Source organism: Tamandua tetradactyla, chromosome 6 (genome assembly GCF_023851605.1).
Source record: "Tamandua tetradactyla isolate mTamTet1 chromosome 6, mTamTet1.pri, whole genome shotgun sequence".
Lineage (NCBI taxonomy): Eukaryota > Metazoa > Chordata > Mammalia > Pilosa > Myrmecophagidae > Tamandua > Tamandua tetradactyla.
Window position 1 is genome coordinate 7,526,033 of NC_135332.1, and position 20,528 is coordinate 7,546,560.

The window sequence follows — 20,528 nt, forward strand, 5'->3', positions numbered from 1 at the left end:
TTTGGCTTGGTCTTTTCCTCCTCCACTGAACGAAGTTTCCAAACCTTCCTTTTTCATTGAGCCATGACTAATGGACACACAATTGCGATCAGTACCTGACCAAGGATGTAAACTTACCACCTTTAAAAACAGAAGTAGTGCATACCCATTGCTTGTACTAGTTAAGGCTCCTATGGCTGATGGCTCTGACACTGTTTAGTGTTTTAGGGTATCAAAGTTGTATGTCTGCAGTGTAAGCTTCAAATATACAAAGTTCTAAAAAAAAATTTTTTTTTAATACCAAGTTCCACGTTTTGTACAACATGCTTCATGGCACAAGGCTTAATAAAGGCTCAGTGTTGGTGGTAATGGCCAGCAGTCACTCTCCTTATCAGGGAGTCCCTAGCGCTACATAATGAAGCAACTCCAAGATCTGTTTCCATGACAACAGCTGCATCACATAGGAAGGAGAAGAATGAGACTACAAAAAGGCTTTTACCAAAATGCACACCCAGTTTAGGGGATTAAAAACATTATTTTGGACCTTGGACTTGGGGTAAAAATCTTTCCTTTCCTAAATGCATTCTCTAATAATGAGACTATTTTTAATTGTCTAATAAGAACTGTTTTGGAACACTATAAATACCACCTATCTGCAAAATTTCAGGAAGTCTAAAATTAGGTTACCAGGTTCATCAATATCCCTTCGTAGATTCTAGTAGAAATAGATCATTCTCTGGTGGCAACAACAGTGAAATGCTGATAGTTCAAATGCTAAGCTAAGTAAACTTATTCATTTAAAAGCTAAAAACTTATAAGAAACTATTTTTTGCTGAATAAAATAAAAATCTTTTATGAAACAAGATTTTTTTTAGAAGACCCTTCAACCAAATTACAAAGCCACATAATGAAAACAATTCGCAGCAGTGAGTATTACAACCAAATTCAGTATTATAAAAAAAGAGAAGAGGTGAAAACATTACATTTTCCTTTCCTACTGTGCTCATGATTAGCCTCTGCTTCTGTTTGTTGTTTTCTCATGGGTATGGTGGAAATAAGACTAATAAAAGAAATGACTAATGAGAGCAAATGACTTGGATAACCTTCTCCCCACCTAATATTTTCTCTACCATGATTTTTCCTTCATTGGCCTTCAAAGAAGAAAGAACGTTCTTGCTAAAAATACCCTGGAATAATAGCTAGAATTGGGACGTATTTTCTCTCCACCACAGGAAGGTAAGGTTATTTCACCTACATGTGTACCAAGTTATTTTTAAAACTCGCCTTGCTCTTCGTGGTTATTCTATTGCAGTAAACAAAAGGGAACCTGGCAGCCTTTTGTACTTTAAGCATCCTACCTGTTTTCTTGAGGCAACAAGGGTGAGGGTGAAAGAAGGAAAGCTACATGATAAGATGGCTGAACTGAAAAACAGAGAAGGCTGGTTCCTCCACAGAATCATGGAGCTGCCATATCAGCCCTGGACTGCTTCATGAGGAGAACAAAACCTCTATTTAGTTCAAGCTACCGTCTGGTCAAGTTTTCCATTATTCCTGGTGGAACATAACCCCAAACAGACATGCTTAGCATGTAGTGGTCTAGACATCTGCAACAAACTGCTGTGCCACCACACCATCAGGCAAAGAAGAATTCTCAGATAGATAGATGGTGTGCTGGTTTAAATCTGTTGCGTACCTCAGAAAAGCCAAATTCTTTAATCCTCATTCAATATTGCTGGGTGGGAGGTTTTTTGATTGTTTCCATAGAGATGTGACCCACCCAATTGTGGGTGGTAACTTTTGATTAGATGGTTTCCATGGAGATGTGTCTCCATCCATTCAAGGTAGGGCTGCTTAATGGAGCCCTTTAAGAGGGAACCATTTTGGAAAAAGTTTTAGAGTCACCAGAACCCACAGAGCCAATAAGACAGACAGAGCCCCAGGGAAGCCACTGAAGATTCCTGGAGAGAAAGCTAGCAGATGTTGCCGTGTGCCTTTCCAGCTGAGAGAGAAACCCCAAACATCATCGGCCTTCTTGAACCCAGGTATCTTTCCCTGGACGCCTTAAATGGACACTCTTATAGTCTTGCCTTAATGTGGACATTTTCATGGACTTAGAATGGTAAACTTACAACTTAATAAATTCCCCCTTTTAAGGCTGTTTCATTTCAGGTATATTGCATTCCAGCAGCTTACTAAAACAGATGGGTATGCTCCACCCGGAAACCATTCTGGGATACCATTTCACTTTGTCATATATCATAAGAATTCTATGAATGAAGCTAGACAGAGGTGTAAATGCATCAATAAGAATTCAGGACTTTTCAAAATGTACTGTTCCAATGAGATGAAAATATCCCTAAATCAAACCTTATTTTAAAAAAATCTAATCATCAATTTATTTCAATTTCCTAGCTTCCCTTCTACTCCCCATCTAATCCCTCACATACAAATTTTGTCATAGAATTACAGCACTAACATTGAATTAAGATTTTTGTACCTAGCATTATATAATAAGCATTTCCCTGTTTCTTCATACAATCATTGTTAAAGGCTGCACATATTCGCTTACATCGATGTATCACAATTTGCTTAACAACTCCCTAATGATAAGAATATTACTTTAAGTCATACAATAGAGCACCCAAGAAAGGAAGTAATTTTACATTTCATAAGGAGTAGATGGGGCACTCAAATTCCTATAAACAGGGAATTCCAAAGGTCACAAGCAAGCACACACTCAGGATGAGACCCAGGCTCAGAAAACACAAGGAGAACCCTGTACTTCACATTTGCTACAGGCTGATATTTTGGATAGGAGGACTAAACTCTGAAGGAGAGCACTAGCCAACACAAAGCCAATTTGAAAAGACTGTGAAAAGTGTGCTCTTTTTGGATTTTTTTGAGGTTTTTTTTTGCCTTGGTTTGCTTGTTTTTGTTGGCTCTTGGCTTTCAAGGAAATCTCTGTCATATCACTAGCTGGATGCAGAGATATTATTAGCTCAGGGAATAGATCTGAGAGCTAATACTTTAAAACATTAAAAGGCATAATGTGCAACAAAAGATTACATGACCAATAAAGGAACAGAAAACAATGACCCATCCAAAGGAACAAGGTAAAAATCCAGAAAATAGTAAAGAAGAATATCAGATGTTAGAAATACTGGACAAAGACTTTAAAATAAATAGTCCTCAATATGCTCAAAGAGATACAGGAAAGCACAGAGACAGAACCAAAAGATATCAAGAAAATAATGAAAGGGCAACTTGAGAATCTCAATAAAGAGAAATTTTTAAAAAGAAACTGAACAGAAATACTGGAATTGAAGACCACAATAAGTGAAATGAAAAATTCCCTGGAGGATTTCAACAGCTGATTGGAGCTGGCAGAACAAGGAATCAGTGAATTAAGGTCAACTGAAATGATGCAGGCTGAGGAGCAGAAGGAAAAGAGAATTTTAAAAAGCTAACAGAGCCTAAGAGACCTGTCAGACACTATAAAGCATAATAATATACACATTATGGAATCCCAAAAGGAGAAGAAAAAGAGAAAGCGACAGAAGAAATATTCAAAGAATTAATGGCAGTAAATTTCCCAAATTTAACAAAAGACATGAATATGCACATTTAAGAAACCCAAAGAACCCCAAACAGGGATAAACTTTTGAGCAACAGAACCATGCTCAGACATACAGCAGCCAAACTGTTGAATGCCTAGGACAAGAAGAGAGTCCTAAAATGTCCAAGAAAAGCAGCATAGTATATACAAGGGATTCCCAACAAGGTCAAGTTATGATTTCCCATCAAAAACCATGGCGGCAAGGGTGGGCCATGGTGGCTCAGCAGGTAAGAGTGCTTGCCTGCCATGCCCGAGGACCCGGGTTTGATTCCCAGTGCCTGCCCATGTAAAAAAAAAAAAAAAAAAAACCATGGCAGCAAGAAGGCACTGGGAAGAAACACTTGCCAACCAAAAATTTTATATCTGGTGGGACTGTCTTTCAAGAATGAAGGAGAAAATTAGACATCTCCAGACAAACAGAGAATGTGGAAGTTCTTCACCACTAGACCTGCCCCAGGTAATTCTGAAGTGAGTTCTTCAGACTGAAAGGAAAAGCTATTAGGCATTGGATTGAAGCAACATAAGAAATAAAGACATTCAGTAAAACTAATTATATAGGTAATTATAAATGTCAGCACTATTGTACATTGTATTTTTTGGTATGTAATTTTACTTTTTACTTCAGGTTCTAAAACGCAAACTCATAAAAAATAATAATACATCTGTGGTTTTGAAAATGCAATGTATAAATAGGAAATTTGTAACAAGTACAACAAAAAAGTGGGGAGATGGAGGAATATAGGGATAATGTGTATGCTACTGAAATGAAGTCGGTATCAAATCAAACATGACTGTATAGATGTATGCCATTAGGTATTAAGCCACAAAGAAAATACATGAAAAATATATACAGAAAGAAATGAGAAGGGACTTAAGATGGCACAATGCACAAAGTCAAAGAAATATGGAAGTAGACATTAATGGAAGAACTGAGGAGCAAAAACAGCATAAGACATAGAAAGAGCAAACAGCAAAATGGCAGAAGAAAGTCCGAAATAATTAGTCATTACATTAAATGAAGATAAATTAAATTCTCCAATCAAAAAGCAGAAGTTGGCAGAATGGATAAAAAAGCATTACACCTTGCTGTTTTACAAGAGTCTCATCTAAATTCAAAGGATGGAAAAAATATATACTGTGGAAATATCATCCAAAAGATGATATTAATTAATGTCAAATCAATAGATCTAAGTTACAATCTGTTATGAGGGACAAAGAAGGTCACTCTATTGATAAAAGGATCAATGCAATGAGAAGTTTAACAATTATAAATATATAGATGACGCTAACGGCAGAGCCCCAAAATAAATGAAGCAAATAGTCACACATTTGAAGGAAGAAATAGATGGTTCTACATTAATAGTAGGAGACTTTAAGAAACCTACTAGACCTAAAAGATATATATAGAAAACATCACCAAATAGCAGCAGAAAACACATTCTTCTTTGGTGCACCTGGGTCATTCTCCAGGAAAACCATATGTCAGGTCACAAGAAATCATACAATCTATCCTCTCTAACCAAAACAGAATGGAGCTAGAAATCAATAACAAAGGGGGAACTGGAAAATTCACAAGTATGTGGAAAATAAACATCAAATTCTTAACCAATGGGTCAAAGAAAAAAATCACAAGAGACATTAGGAAATATCTTGAGGCAAATGAAAACAAAAACACAACAAACATATCAAAGCTTATAGGATGAAGTAAAGGCAATGCTGAGAGGGAAATTTATAGCTGTAAGTGCTTACTTACGTTAAGAAACAAGAAAGATCCCAAATCAGAGATCTAACTTCTCAACTAGAGGATATAAAAGCGGAAGAGTGGGGGTGCAAGGGTAGTTCAGTGGTAGAATTCTAGCCTGCCACGTGGAAGACCCAGTTCGATTCCTGGTCCATGCACTTACCAAAAAACAAACAAGCAAAACAAACATACAAAATTCAACAAATGGTGCTGCAATAATGGGAGAACTCACATGGAAAAATAATGAAATGTGACCCTGCCATGCAGCATACCAAAAAAAAAAAAAAAGCAAAACTAAGCCCAAAGTGAGCAGAAGGAAGGACATAACAATGATCAGAGCAGTGATAAATGAAATAAAGGATAAAAAGAAACAACAGAGAGAATTAAAAAAAACAAAAATCAGTTATTTGAAAAGATTCATAGAAATGAAAAACCTTTAGCTAGACTGACAAGGACAAAGAGAGAGGGGATGCAAATAACTAAAATCAGAAGTGAAAGGGTGGACATTACATACTGACCCAACCAAATAGAAAGAATTATAAGAAGTTGCTATGAACAACTATTATACCAACAAATTAGAGCACCTAAATGCAATATACAATTCCCTGAAACACACAAACTACCTATACCAAATCAAGAAGAAACAGGAGATCTCAACAAGCCAATAACAAATAAAGAAATTGAATCAGTAATTAAAATCCTCCCAACAAAGAAAAGCTCAATGACTTCACTGATGAATTTGACCAAATATTCCAAGAAGAATTAGCGCCAATCTTACTCAAACTCTTCCAAAAAAACTGAAGAGAAGGGAATACTCCTGAACTCATTCTATGAGGCCAACATCACTCTAACACCAAAGCCAAGTAAAAAAATACCACAAGACAACAAAAATATAGGCCAATATCCCTTATGGATACAAAAGCAAAAATATTCAACAAAATACTAGCAAACTGAATCCAACAGCATGTTAAAAGAATTATACATCATGATCAAATGGGATTTACCTAAGATTTGCAAGAGTGGTTCCATGGAAGAAAATCAATTAATGTTATACACTGTATTATAACAGAACAAAGTAAAAAATAAATCATGCTGATCTCATGCAGAAAATCCATCTGACAAAATCCTGCACCCTTTCTTGACAAAAAACACTTAGGAAACTAGGAACAGAAGGAAACTTCTACAACGTGATAAGGGGCATATATAAAAGCCCACAGGTAACGTCATACTCAACGGTAAAAGAAGACTTTCCATCTAAGATCAGGGGGACAAGAATCCTGATCACCAGTCACTGTCTTTTGCATTAGAGTTCACTGCTTGTGTTATGGTAATGTTTATGCAGCCTAAAACTCCCTTTAACCACATTCAGGCATTCCTAATGTCACCAGTCATTCTACACTGTAATGGCAGTTCTAGCCAGAGTAATTACACAAGAAAAAGAAATAAAAGACATCCAAACTGGAAAGGAAAAAAGTAAAACTTTCCCTATTTGTAGATGATATAAACTAAGAAACTAGAATACAGGTTACCAGGGGCCGGGGGAGGGGGAGGGGCTAGGAGACGGGGACTTAATGCTTGACTGGTCTGGGGGATAGAAAGGTTTTTGGTAGCGGATGGTGTTGATGGGAGCACAACTGTGAATGTAATTAACAGCACTGGATTATATACTCGAATGTGGTTAAAGGGAGTTTTAGGCTGCATATACATTACCATAACACAAGCAGTGAACTCTAATGCAAACCATGAAATATAGTTAATATGATAATTAGAATACTTTTTCATCAATTATAACAAATTTACCACACTAATGCATATTGTCAATAATGGGCAGAACAGTGTGTGAGGAGGCTTATGTGGGAACTGTATTTTCTGCATGATTTTTTCTGTAAACCTACAACTTCTCTAATTAAAAAAAAAAGAAAAAAAGGAACACACTATTTTATTTGGAACACATGACCAATCACAAGCAGGCTTCAGGGTTATCAGCATGCCAGCCTTCACCGTATGGTACAACAGTTAGAGTAAGGGAAAAATCTCCACTGACCCTAAAATACTTCCAATTAGTTACATGTTTTTAAAAAGAAACAAACAAAACCCTCTAAAGTTTTGTCATCTCTCTTATAAAAGTAGCATGCATGCATTCATCCAGCCAGCAAGTATTTACTGAGCACCTGCTATGTGTCAGACGCTAGTCTAGGTATAGACAGAAGAATAAAACAATGACAGGCACTCGTGGTATGGTCACCTTGGCTGGGGGAGGGGGAGAGGAAGACAGATGATTAACAAATAACAAAGAAACAGTATGGTTTCAGATGGTGATAAGGGCTATGAAATACATAAAGGAGGACAGATTTTTCTAGAGCAGCATCTCCAAGGAAGTGATACCTGAGTAGAGACCTGAACGATATGGCTGAACACCATGAAGACCTGGGATGAGTTTCCCATAGAAACACCTGCAAGTGCAAAGAACCAACGTGCAAATGAACCTTGCAGGCTCAGTGAGAGAGGTGTGCAGGAGTCACAACAGTCCTTGCTGACCAAGCTACAAAGTTCATCTTTAATTCTGATGATTAAGGGAGGACACTGAAGGGTTTAAATGGAGCAACACAATAGTGTGATCTGTATGATAAATGCAAAGATTCGCTTTGACCATTGAGTAAAGGGTGGATTGTAGAGGACAAAAGCTGAAAAAAACCCAGTTTTTTTCAGAGGCTATCTTGTTGGACTTCCCAACTGCTTGGCTTCTGTATAAACAGAAGTTTACTACATAGATGAGAAAATGATCTAACCTAAGCACATATCTCCAAGCTACAGCTGGCCCATGAACTAGCAGAGTAGGTCTGTTTCTCTTACGTATAAAATTACTTTCTAAATTTTCAACTTACTATTTTTATTCTTCACTATTAATGCTGTACATTGTTATTTTAAATTCCTAATTCTTAATGAAAAATAAATGGATAAGAGTGAATTACCTTAATCCTGTTGCATCATTCAAACTTAGCAAATGGCAAAAGAAAGCAGCCCTGCCTTTTTAAATGTAAGACCTGATGTGTGAACTCCTCTTTTTCAAGCTTCCCTGGTCTTTTGTGATTAATTTTAGTAACTGGAGAACGACCTGTTTAAGAACAAATGAGTCATGAGACAGCTTAATATCTAGAAACCTAAAATCACCCTCCTCCATAGAGAATATCATTTTCAAGCATAGGATTCTCATGTTTTAAACATTTCCACCCCATGTTAACTCTACAAAACCTTGAAAAGCCAAGACAGAGAGGGACAGGTTGGGGGATCTGAAATTGGGCAAAGCAGGCAATATGCAAATTGCCTTCTGTTTGAGGTATGTTTCATGACATGAAGAAAACACCTCACCTATTGTAAAACAGTTTATAAACTATGAATTACACATTCTTTTACTCCATGACAGTACTGAGGCTTCCCCTCTTGGAAAACTGCCACCACCATGTAAAAAATCTGCATTATCTCCCTGCAGAGGCCAACGTGCAGGAGAACTGAGACATCCTGGCCAAAAGTCACAGTTAACAGCCAGTGACATCTGGTGTGACCCCACAGAACCTGTAAAATGTTAAGTAGCAGAGGTGCATGACCACCTATTTTCTACAACTGGAGTATCATTGGGTAGCAATAAGGACAGTCCAGAAGATAAACTGTCTTGAGTCAGTAAGACCAGGTCTTAGGGCATCACAAGGACTAATCTAAGATGGTGGATAAAAAGATGTTAAGAAGAGGTAGTTAGAGGGTGAAACCAAAAAACTCAGAGACCTATGCAATGTGGGAGACAAAAAGGAAGGAGGCAACCAACAGAACCCCGATGCTTCTGACATGGAAGATTGTGTAGAGATGACTGTCTGGTGGTATCACAATATAGATTAGGACTATAGGAGTAAGCAATGGCTTGGTGGATAGATGGGGTACAAGGAAAAGAGGCAAGAGTGAAGAAAATAAGACTCTGCTGCCCATCTGAGCATGACAGCCTCAATTTAAGGGACTTGAACACTCTTTCCACACCGAGGATATCTCCTGGGAAGTCATCACACAATTATGAGTATCTCAATGCCCATGACAATGTGGCAATGCTATCACAATGACAATGATACTCTTCCTAGAACCTGGCCTTTCCCTTTGGCAGATAATTCTCAAAACAAATATGTCTGGGAAATAGGTTGGATTATAAAAATAATTAGAATATATTGAATGGATAACAGAAACAATTAGAATAACTGGCCTTCCTAGTGTTCATTCCACCCCACGAGAATATTAGACTCCATGTTTGATTGCATTTGCTCACAGCTTCAGGTACTACCTAATATAAACAGCTGTCAGAGAGGGCATCCCCACTTGACCCATCTCTCTTAGCCCCTGCTGAAAGCCTACACAGAATTCCCGCTGAGCGGGTTCATTTGATCATTATATTTGTTTTTGGCACTGATCTCATCGTAAATGAATAAATGTCACAGTGAACATGCTGTCTAGAAAATCTTCAGCACATCTCCTTCCCTCTTCTAGATCCCAGGAAATAGACTTCTCTGTCCACAGTCTCTTCCTAAGTCTCCAGCTGGAAATTTATTAAACTGCAAACACAGAACAAAGCCAGGATGGGGAAAGTCGCAGCTAACTGAATAGGACTCCAACTTCAGCTTGTAAAAAAGTGACTCACTAGAATCCAGGAACAAGCCACTGACGTGAGCCAAAAAGGCTCTCTGGGGGGGCTTTCAGCTCAGGGTAAAGCCACTTGAAACAAATCTTTCCAGAAACCCAGTGCATCAAGAAGCCCTATTCTCTTCCCCCCTCTTCAGAATAACTCAAACCAGGTTTCCAAAGGGCTCAGACTCTCAGTTGTCCCTCTCAGCCCTACACTCTATTCCTCACTGGTACACACCACCAGTATCCCCTGGGAATGCTTTTTACTGGTGTGCCTTGGGATTTTAGCATTTCAAATTTCTCTTACACTTTTACGATTTATACTGGTCACACTGACCCCCAAGACTCTGTCCCCCAAAACAAAGCCTTCAGTGAAGGAAAACCTCCCCACAAATTGACTTTGTTGATCTACCACGTGGTACAGAGGAAAGCACAGGCATGGAATCTGAAAGACGAGGTTCAAAACTTAGTGCACCATTGACTACTGGGGGAGCTCCAGCAGAACACTTAACCGCCCCTGAGCCTCAATTTTCACATTTGTACAATGGTAATAAAAATGAATGCCTAAGGGACTTCCGGAGAAGATGGCGGCTTAGTAAGATGCGCGGGTCTTAGTTCCTCCTCCAGAAAAGCAACTAAAGAAACAGAAACAATACGAAACAGCTCCCGGAGTCACGACAGAGACCAAAAAGACAGCGTACCCCATTCTGGAACAGCTGAACGGGCAGGGAGAATCTGCTGCGGTGAGCTACCCGAGGGGCGCGCATTTTCCCAGCCGGGGCGGCTGGCGACTGGGGTCCCCTCCACGCACGTGGCTCCCCGGTCTGACTGGGAACGTTGGATAGCGGGGCCCTCCCGTCACGCTTGGCGTTTCGGGCCAGCTGGGCAATTAGGACCGGCACTCTCCCAAACCGCGGCGGCCAGCGACCCCCACCTCCACGCGCGGTTTCCCGGGCCGACTGCGGTGCAGACAGACGAGCACCACGAGCGCCACCTACTGGGCAGGAAAAGAAAAACAGAGCCCAGAGATTTCACAGAAAAACCTTTCAACCAGCTGGGTCCCACACCCAGGGAAATCTGATCAAATGCCCAGACACCAGCAGAAAATAATGGATGACGCTCGGAAAATTGAAGATATGGCCCAATCAAAGGAACAAACCAATAGTTCAAATGAGATACAGGAGCTGAGACAACTAATGCTGAATATACGAACAGAAATGGAAAAATTCTTCAAAAACCAAATCAATAAATTGAGGGAGGACATGAAGAAGACATGGGCTGAACAAAAAGAAGAAATAGAAAATCTGAAAAAACAAATCACAGAACTTATGGGAGTGAAGGACAAAGAAGAAAAAATGGAAAAAACAATGGATACCTACAATGGTAGATCTAAAGAGGCAGAAGCTACAATTAGTGAACTGGAGGATGGAACATCTGAATTCCAAAAAGAAACAGAAACTATAGGGAAAAGAATGGAAAAACTTGAGCAGGGGATCAGGGAACTGAATGACAATATGAAGCGCACAAATATACGTGTTGTGGGTGTCCCAGAAGGAGAAGAGAAGGGAAAAGGAGGAGAAAAACTAATGGAAGAAATTATCACTGAAAATTTCCCAACTCTTATGAAAGACCTAAATTTACAGATCCAAGAAGTGCAGCGCACCCCAAAGAGAATAGACCCAAATAGGCGTTCTCCAAGACACTTACTAGTTAGAATGTCAGAGGTCAAAGAGAAAGAGAGGATCTTGAAAGCAGCAAGAGAAAAACAATCTGTCACATACAAGGGAAACCCAATAAGACTATGTGTAGATTTCTCAGCAGAAACCATGGAAGCTAGAAGACAGTGGGATGATATATTTAAATTACTAAAAGAGAAAAACTGCCAACCAAGACTCCTATATCCAGCAAAATTGTCCTTCAAAAATGAAGGAGAAATTAAAACATTTATAGACAAAAAGTCACTGAGAGAATTTGTGACCAAGAGACCAGCTCTGCAAGAAATACTAAAGGGAGCACTAGAGTCAGATACGAAAAGACAGAAGAGAGAGGTATGGAGTAAAGTGTAGAAAGAAGGAAAATCAGATATGATATATATAATACAAAAGCCAAAATGGTAGAGGAAAATATTATCCAAACAGTAATAATACTAAAAGTTAATGGACTGAATTTCCCAATCAAAAGACATAGAATGGCAGAATGGATTACGACCCAGCAATACCACTGCTAGGTATCTACTCAAGGGACTTAAGGGCAAAGACACAGACGGACATTTGCACACCAGTGTTTATAGCAGCATTATCTACAATTGCAAAGAGATGGAAACAGCCAAAATGTTCATCAACAGACGAGTGGCTAAACAAACTGTGGCGTATACCTACGATGGAATATTATGCAGCTTTAAGACAGATTAAACTTATGAAGCATGTAATAACATGGATGGACCTAGAGAACATTATGCTGAGTGAGTCTAGCCCAAAACTAAAGGACAAATACTGTAAGGTCCCACTGATGTGAACCGACATTTGAGAATCAGCTTGGAATATATCATTGGTAACAGAGACCAGCAGGAGTTAGAAACAGGGTAAGATAATGGGTAATTGGAACTGAAGGGATACAGACTGTGCAACAGGACTAGATACAAAAACTCAAAAATGGACAGCACAATAATACCTAAGTGTAATGTAACTATGTTGGAACACTGAATGAAGCTGCACCTGAAATATGGTTTTTTGGTTGTTTGTTTGTGTGTTTGTATCTTTTGTTTTTGTTTTTTTTTCTTTTTCCTTTATATATATATATATATATATAATAATATATATATATATTATTAGTATTATTATTTTAATTCTCTTCTCTATATTAACATTCTATATTTTTTTCTGCTGTTTTGCTAGTTCTTTTCCTAAATCGATGCAAATGTACTAAGAAATGATGATCATACATCTATGTGATGATACTAAGAATTACTGAGTGCATTTGTAGAATGGAATGATTTCTAAATGTTGTGGTAATTTCTTTTCTTTTTTTTGATTAATAAAAAAATTTAAAAAAAAAAAAATGAATGCCTAGGGCATTTATCTATGTTATCCACGGAAGTAATTATCTGAATGAGTAATTCATGACTTCCCACTAAGGATGAGCTATTGGAAAGCAAGTACCAGGTTTTTTAACCTTTGTATCCCATAGCACTTGGCACCTAATAAATGTTCAAGAAACACTTAAGGATTATATATAATGAAAAAATGAGAGGGATGAGAGAAAAGCACTAGCGGCATAAATGAAGCTAAGTACACATCAGGTAACATCACAAGAATGTTATGACCCTTGCAGCACATCTTCCAGTTCTGGGCTTCCAATGATTTGAGCTCCAGGGGCAGGCTCCTGAGACCCTATTCCCAGCAACAGTTCTCAGGCACAGGTAATCTGCTTGTTTGCACACACATCTGTTATTACTACATCACTTGCATGAGTGAGGAAAAATGAGCAAAGAATCCATCACGCCAATCTTTGATCCCGACCAGTCAAATGTGATTTCCTAGGTCTACTATTTTGTAAACTAAGTCCCAAACAGTTAAGATAATGGTTCGAAATGGCTACTGTGAAAAGTTCCTCAGGTGCGTCTCTCCCACCCCTGTCCCCACCCCACCCCCACCTCTAAGGCGCTATCATAATGAAGCTGATGAGACTCCTGTTGCTGGGTGCCAGGGACGGTCAGTGAAAGTCTCAGGTGTAGTTAAGAATTTTCAAGTAATTTAAGACCAGATAAAGACAGCTGGTGGTAAAATTAGGTTATCAGACATTCATCCACTCATTTTCTTTTGTTTGATAAATATTTTTCAAGCCTCCACTCTGTGCCAAGCCTGGTGCTGGCCACTTGGTTTTCAAAGGGAAAAGAGAAAGGACTTTCCCAGAGGGAATTTGCTTGGTAGGCACAACTGTTATGGAACGCAGCAATTTTTATTTTACGGCAAACCTGCATATTATCTAAAGGAGCTTCTTGGAGCCTATACAGAGATCCCCATGTGCTCTCCATGCTCGAAACATCTCAAAAGTCTCTTTCAGACCTGATTTCAGAGCCCATTTATAAGTCTTACTAGAAAATTACTCTTTCTACTTTATCATTGTACCTGTTTTGTTTTGTTTTTTTTTTACCTAAACTAGAGCTACCCACATAATCATACCACTTATTCAGAACTGGCTCCAGTGGACTGCTGGCTGCTTCGCCCAGACAATCTCACCATGCTCTCCAAGGCTGACCATTTGCCAACAGTGGAGATTTTTGAAAAGAATCTGTCACTGGCCTTACACACTGTTCCAGAAGTGGGAGTTCCCAAGATGTTTGGGCAGTGACAGAGCTGTTGGATTACACTGTAGAACCCCCACGGAGATTCCTTGGGAAAGACTCATTCTGGCCACTGGGGAGGACACAAAGGCCTACTGGTTATTTCTAGTTTGACCACACATTTCTTCTCAGCTTAAGTATGGGCCACAAACCCACAATCCTCTCCTCGGTGGCTAGGACTCAGAAGATTGACAGAATGGACATTACACCAACCAAAATGTCTTCTTTGGCTCATCAGAAAAGCGTGGCTGGGGAAATAAGTCTTTGAGGCTATTTTTAATCCCCAGCAAAATTAATCTGGTGCAAATGTAGCAGGAGTCCCTTCCTTTGTGGGAAATACTTCTGTTACTGTGAATCTGGTACATAACATAATCCACCCACTGAAGAGCAGAATTAGCACTGGAGGTTTTTGTTGGGCTTGGTTCCCTGAAATAACTTCTTTTTAAGGTTTCCCATGGCATCCCAGCAAGGGAGAAAGGGTACCTCTGAGTGAGGGCACAGGAGTGGCTGCAGAACAGGCAAAGGCTTCCTCAGGGGCTTTTCTAGGCGGCAGCAATCTCGAGGACTTGCAGAACTTGCTCAAGGTCTAACCTGCTTGAGCTCATTCACACGGTCTCTCAACACAGTTTACGGTGCTGCAGTCAGCAGCTTTTGACAAGAAATGGAAGAGAAGGATGGAGTCCCTCCCTCATTCTCCCATTAGATGGTCTCTCTCTCCCTACATTAAACTCAACAGTATTTTATTTCTTCCCTTCTTAAGGCCTCTCTTATACATATTTTTTTGCACACGCAGCTTATCCTTGCGATTACAGAGGATGCACTGAGAGGACAGGGACTGTCTTCATCTTTGTATCTTTCACAACACAAGACCCTCAGTAAATATTTAATGATGGAATGAAATGATATTTCAAGTTGAAAACAGCTTTAAAGATCATTGAGTTAAACCTCCATATTTATAAATGAGAAAACTGGTATCTGGAATGGTTTAAGTGACTCCAGTACTCTCTTTACTACACTCTACTGAATTTTAAATGCAATTTTTTAGCACTTGCACCTTTTACAAATCTCAGTTTACTCTGTCAGTTCGGCAACATAAAAATGTTTTGGCTATTATTGGGTTTGCTCATAAAATTGTCTTCTTTCATACTAAATGTAAAAGTATACTTTGAGAAAATAGAAGATGTACTAATTAAATTTATTTCTAAATTTACTTTAAATGTTTTAAGGTTTGTTATAAAAGGAGCTTTGAAATGATGAGATTTTAAACAATTCTGCATTCTTTTTTATCTGCTCAGTTTCTAAGAAACCCAAAAAGAACTTCAAAATGAGAGAATTTTCAACACTATAGTAAAGAAAAAAAGAGTAATTTTGCTTTCTGGACACACAGTCCTCCAGAGTCCTGCTTTACATTTGATATCACTTTTGCTTTGCAACAATTTGTGCAATTGGTTCCTTTTTTCTTGTTTGTTTTTTTGGTTCTAAGTATTTACAGTCAACGCTCCCAGCTTCTTCAAAATAGCTCAATTTTATAATCTTTACAGAGCCGAAGATGTACCCAGATCTGAAGCAATATGTTTTGCCTTTTCCAAGTAAACTTCTTAATTTGGCGCTCTCCCAAACATTCTGGTCAACATCGACAACCTGGTGACTGTGTAGATAGCTGCTGGCTCTCTCCCAGTTGAGGTTCAGTGAACTTTATTTTCAAATCACCTGATTTCTGTTTAACTGTAAGGTTCAGATAGAAGTACAAAATAGGGAGTGAACAGTTTCTCCCCAAACAGGCTAGGGTCACTGGTGAAAATGCACAAGGCAAATGAAAACAGAATGCTAAACAAAAAATGTAAACAAAAATGCAAGGTAGGCTTATCACCTTGCATTAGCCCTTAAACACATCAACACCCCCACCTTCCACCTTCATTTTCTCAAATGCCCACGTATCTAGTGCACAGAGCAAACACTCCAAAGCTCAATTTAAATATTTGTTTAGCATTTGGATTTTTTATTCATATCACATAAGAAGTTTTTCTCTCCCTCCAACTTTACAGATTTAAAAAGAGGGAGGTTATACATTACAACTTTAAGAATCGTACTGAGGTCGGTATGATTCCCCAAAAGTGCGACTTCCCAGGGTTTTCTCACTTAATGCACGTAGAAAAAACAGAAAGAATGAAAGGAAAGGATTTAATGTGCTAATATATGCCTTATGTACATATACCGTACAAGATATGTATAACATGCCAATATATACACACACAACATACACACCCAAACATGTATCACATACATACATATACACACTTACATGTACACAGACACATAATAGCAGACCCAAATTTCCGTTTTCCCTCTAGCAAGGAAGGCTTTGTGAACTGACATAATTGAAGATGATTGAAGACTGTTCTAAAAACAAGGAGGAACTTTTGACTGAGGAATGAAAAGGCTGGTAAGCTGACACTTTAAAAAGTAAGAGGAAGAAAGCTGGGGAAGAACCACCACTCTAGAACCTGCCACCAGCCTCTCCCCCAACCACCCCCGGCCCTCCCGAGTCCACCTCACCACTATCTGGACGAAGCAGGAAAGAAGAAACCATCAGGGCAGGTGATCAATGGCAGTTGAAGAAATAACAGCACTTGGGGTTCCTCTGAAGAGCAAAGTCTCACTTGCCACCCCCATTACCCAAAGAACTGCCCATGTCCTAGCTCATGTCTTAATTTGGGGGCTTATTTCTAAACATAGACCTGCTTTATTTTATTTTGTCATTTTGTTGTCTTATAAAACCTCAGCCTCAGGATGCAGGGGAGTTCTGCTGAGCAGAACCCAGGTGGCTTTCTGAGGTCAGATGGCTGGAAACACAAAATGTACACCAACTAGAAGTCCCTTTCCAACACTGAATCAGGAAAATGAAGCTCATTCCTAAGCCAGGTAATGCAGCATCTAAGATGTCATCCCCTCTTTCCAACTTGTGGATCCTGGCTCCAAAGATCTGCAGTATCAGTGAATGAGTGAGCCTCTGATATTATGTTCTTAAGAAATCTTTCATTTTCCCTTCTTCTCTATTGTGTGTATGGGGGTGTACTGAAATTCCCAGAAGCATTTGACATTTATTCTCGGGAAGCGCCTGGCACTGAACTTCTGGTAACAGAACAGATGGAGGGGGTGCTAAGAAATTGGCCTGAAGATCTTTAGGGATTTCTTCCATTGACCCCAGAAGCCTTTTGTCCATAAGTTCAATGTTCCCTAAACTTCTGCAGAGTTTCAACTATAGACCATTCCTTGATTCTTGAAGAGCATCTTTGTTCAAAAGAACTTTACTCCATCTGGTTGCTGTAATCTGGCTACTGCTATTCTGTTTTCAGTACTTTTCCTTTCCTTTCATTTGAAGATAGCAGAGCAGACACAATACTTGTGGATTTGGCAAGATTTTTAACTACTTTCTCCTCATCTATGAAAATGCTATGGAGTCTACATGCTCAGTGAAGGCATCATTAATTATGCAGTTCAATGCATCTCAGACATTCCTCATGGTCTAAAAAAAAAGTACTAACTGAATTTCTTTTTATTTTTTCAGGGAAAAAAAAGGCCTGAGGCAGTTTTTTTTCCCCCTTGTATTATATTTATTCCTCATGATTGGTCTATTCCTTTCACTAGAATGGAAGCCTGATTAGGTGCATGGTCTTTCTCATGCCCGTTAACACTTATCTAAACATATGAACAGAGCTTCCAATGACTGCAACAGAGAGCAGCTCTCTACACGCCCACCCACAACACAGCCAGATCACCCCCCACCCCCCAAACCCAATATATGATGGGCACCGGATCATTTATTCCTGTCTTCAATATGCCTCAGTCTTTCCATCTACAAATTAAGATTAACCTAAGCAAATCTTTAACACTTTTTCCAGCTCTATAATTTTATAGTTCTAAAACATTCAAAAAGGATAGAACAAGAAAATCCTACCACCTCAGCTCAACTCTGCATCCTGACACTTTGGTGCTTCTCTAACCACCACCCTGAGGCCATTCATTTGGCCCGCTTTGGCTTTCCTTAGACTTACTTGCACATTTGGTCCAAGAAGCAAAATCATCCTACACACAGATGGAAGACACTCCTCATATACTAACTGCAAAGAGCCCTAACCATGGTTCTCTTAACTCCAGAGACCAAAAGGCAAATTTTGTCCTCGGAAGGGAATACTCAATCTTTTACGAATCGGACAGGACTGGCCAGTTGGTCAGAAATGCAGCTGGCCTAGACCCCCAAACTTGTGGATGGTTTCTGTAGGGCAGTTGTGTTGCAGGTTGCCCTGAACCTCTGGAGACTGGCCTGATTCTGTGGAGGAAGAGTCTGCATTGAACTGAATTGAGTTATTGCAGTAGTGACAGTTGGTGTCAGACGTCACTGAAGCCACTGCAGTCTCTATGTGGCCATCACAGCAGAATACAAACTAACGAGAAAATTTCCCCCTATCCCTAAGTAGACTGACCTGGACTCTCGAGGACTAAAATCTGTTCGTAATATAAGCCAGAATTATATCAGACTTACTGAGAAGTCTTCCCATTAACAGTGTGTGCCAAAACAGACATTTTAAAAATTCAATATCAGAAATCTGCATTAACACCCAATAATGGTTTCCAGGCTACTTACATCAGTATCTGGTCCCTTATCCGCACCAGGACAAGAAAAGGTAACGAATTCATGGCACCGCTTGTGGACCACAAAACAGCAAACTGGTAGAGAGATTAAAAAAAAAAAAAAACAATTAAAATTAGAACGGTCGAGATTTAGTACACAAGCTCTATTTTCCAAATATAGCTGGCTATGTTAGAAGTCCATTTAATTTCTCTAGACAGAATCATATTAACAGCAAACGGAAGACATTTCATTCAAGACCCAGCAACACTTGGTATCAACTGGACTTATATATAAAAAGACCTAGTCCTTCCTTGACAGTTAGAAGTCTAGTTGTGGAGATCTGCAAATGATTAGAAAGTATAATAAATCTATACTTCATTTTATTAGAAATATAGCTCCAAAGGGCATCATGTATGACTTTATTGTTCATCATTGAATAACACAATGCCATAAAAAAATACACCCTCAGAAACGCTGAATAAGTCTTCACCCCAAAAGGAAGGACAGAATTTTCTAATTTCTTGGCTCATGTGGTTTCTTTTCCCGCCACGGATGACACCGTAAACTCCCTGCACACATGTCAGCAGAAGAAGATGACTGAATAGAGATCAGCAGGTGTGCTGACCACCAGGGTTCCAAGAGGGGTGAGCCAAGGACTAAGAGAATACTTAGAGGGCTTTGAATGGCCAGTAAGAAATTCAGACTTTTTTTCTTTAAACTTTTCACTTTGAAATAACTTCAAGCTTTTTGACAGTTACAAAAAACATTGCACATTCCATACAGAACTTCAACATGCTGCCCTCCCCTTAGATACCCAGATCCACCAATTTTAACATTTTGCCGCATTTGTCATATCATTCTATCTACTATCTATTTATCTATCTTCTGCACACTTGAGGGTAGGTCATGTACATAGAGTTCCTTGAATATATACTTGGATGTACATTTCCTAAGAACATGGACATTCACTTATGTGACAACCTTAAGTACAGTTAAATTCAAGAAATTTAACATTGATATAAAGTTTACAGTCTATTCCAATTTTTTCATATGTTCCAGTAATTAGAGTCTTTACTCCCTCATTATTAGATCTGGTCCAGGATTGTGTATTACATTGAATCGTCATTGTCTCTTTAGGTGCTCTTTCATTTTACCTGGGGAAGTGCATATGTAACATAAACTCTTCCATCTCAACCACTCCCAAGTATAGCATTCAGTGGGTTACTCACATTCACAAGGTTGCACTATCCTCACACCATCCATTAGGAGAACTTTCCCATCCCTCCAAATCGAAAACTTCTCTCCATTACGCATTAACTCCCCATTTCCCCACACCCTTGCCCTAATCTACTTTCTATCTCTATGCATTTGCATATTCTAGCTATTTCATATAAGTCAAATCATACAATACAATATCTGTCTCTTTGTGTCTGACTTATTTCAGTCAATATGACGTTTTCAAAGTTCATCCCCATAGTGGCATGTATAAGAACTTCATTCCTTTTTAAGGCTGAGTAATATTCCATTGTATGTATATACTGCATTTTATTTATCTGCT

The 20,528-nt window shown here is 39.0% G+C and overlaps 1 protein-coding gene across 2 annotated transcripts in view; it reads right to left on the reverse strand.

Annotated features, from left to right (window-relative positions):
- PRKCA (protein kinase C alpha) overlaps positions 1-20,528 on the reverse strand; it is a 446,150-nt gene that overhangs the window by 251,998 nt on the left and 173,624 nt on the right. For both annotated transcript variants that reach the window (XM_077163627.1, XM_077163626.1), the window contains exon 3: positions 18,983-19,065. In XM_077163627.1, the coding sequence (XP_077019742.1) occupies positions 18,983-19,065 (83 nt within the window). The remainder of the gene's footprint in view (positions 1-18,982; positions 19,066-20,528) is intronic.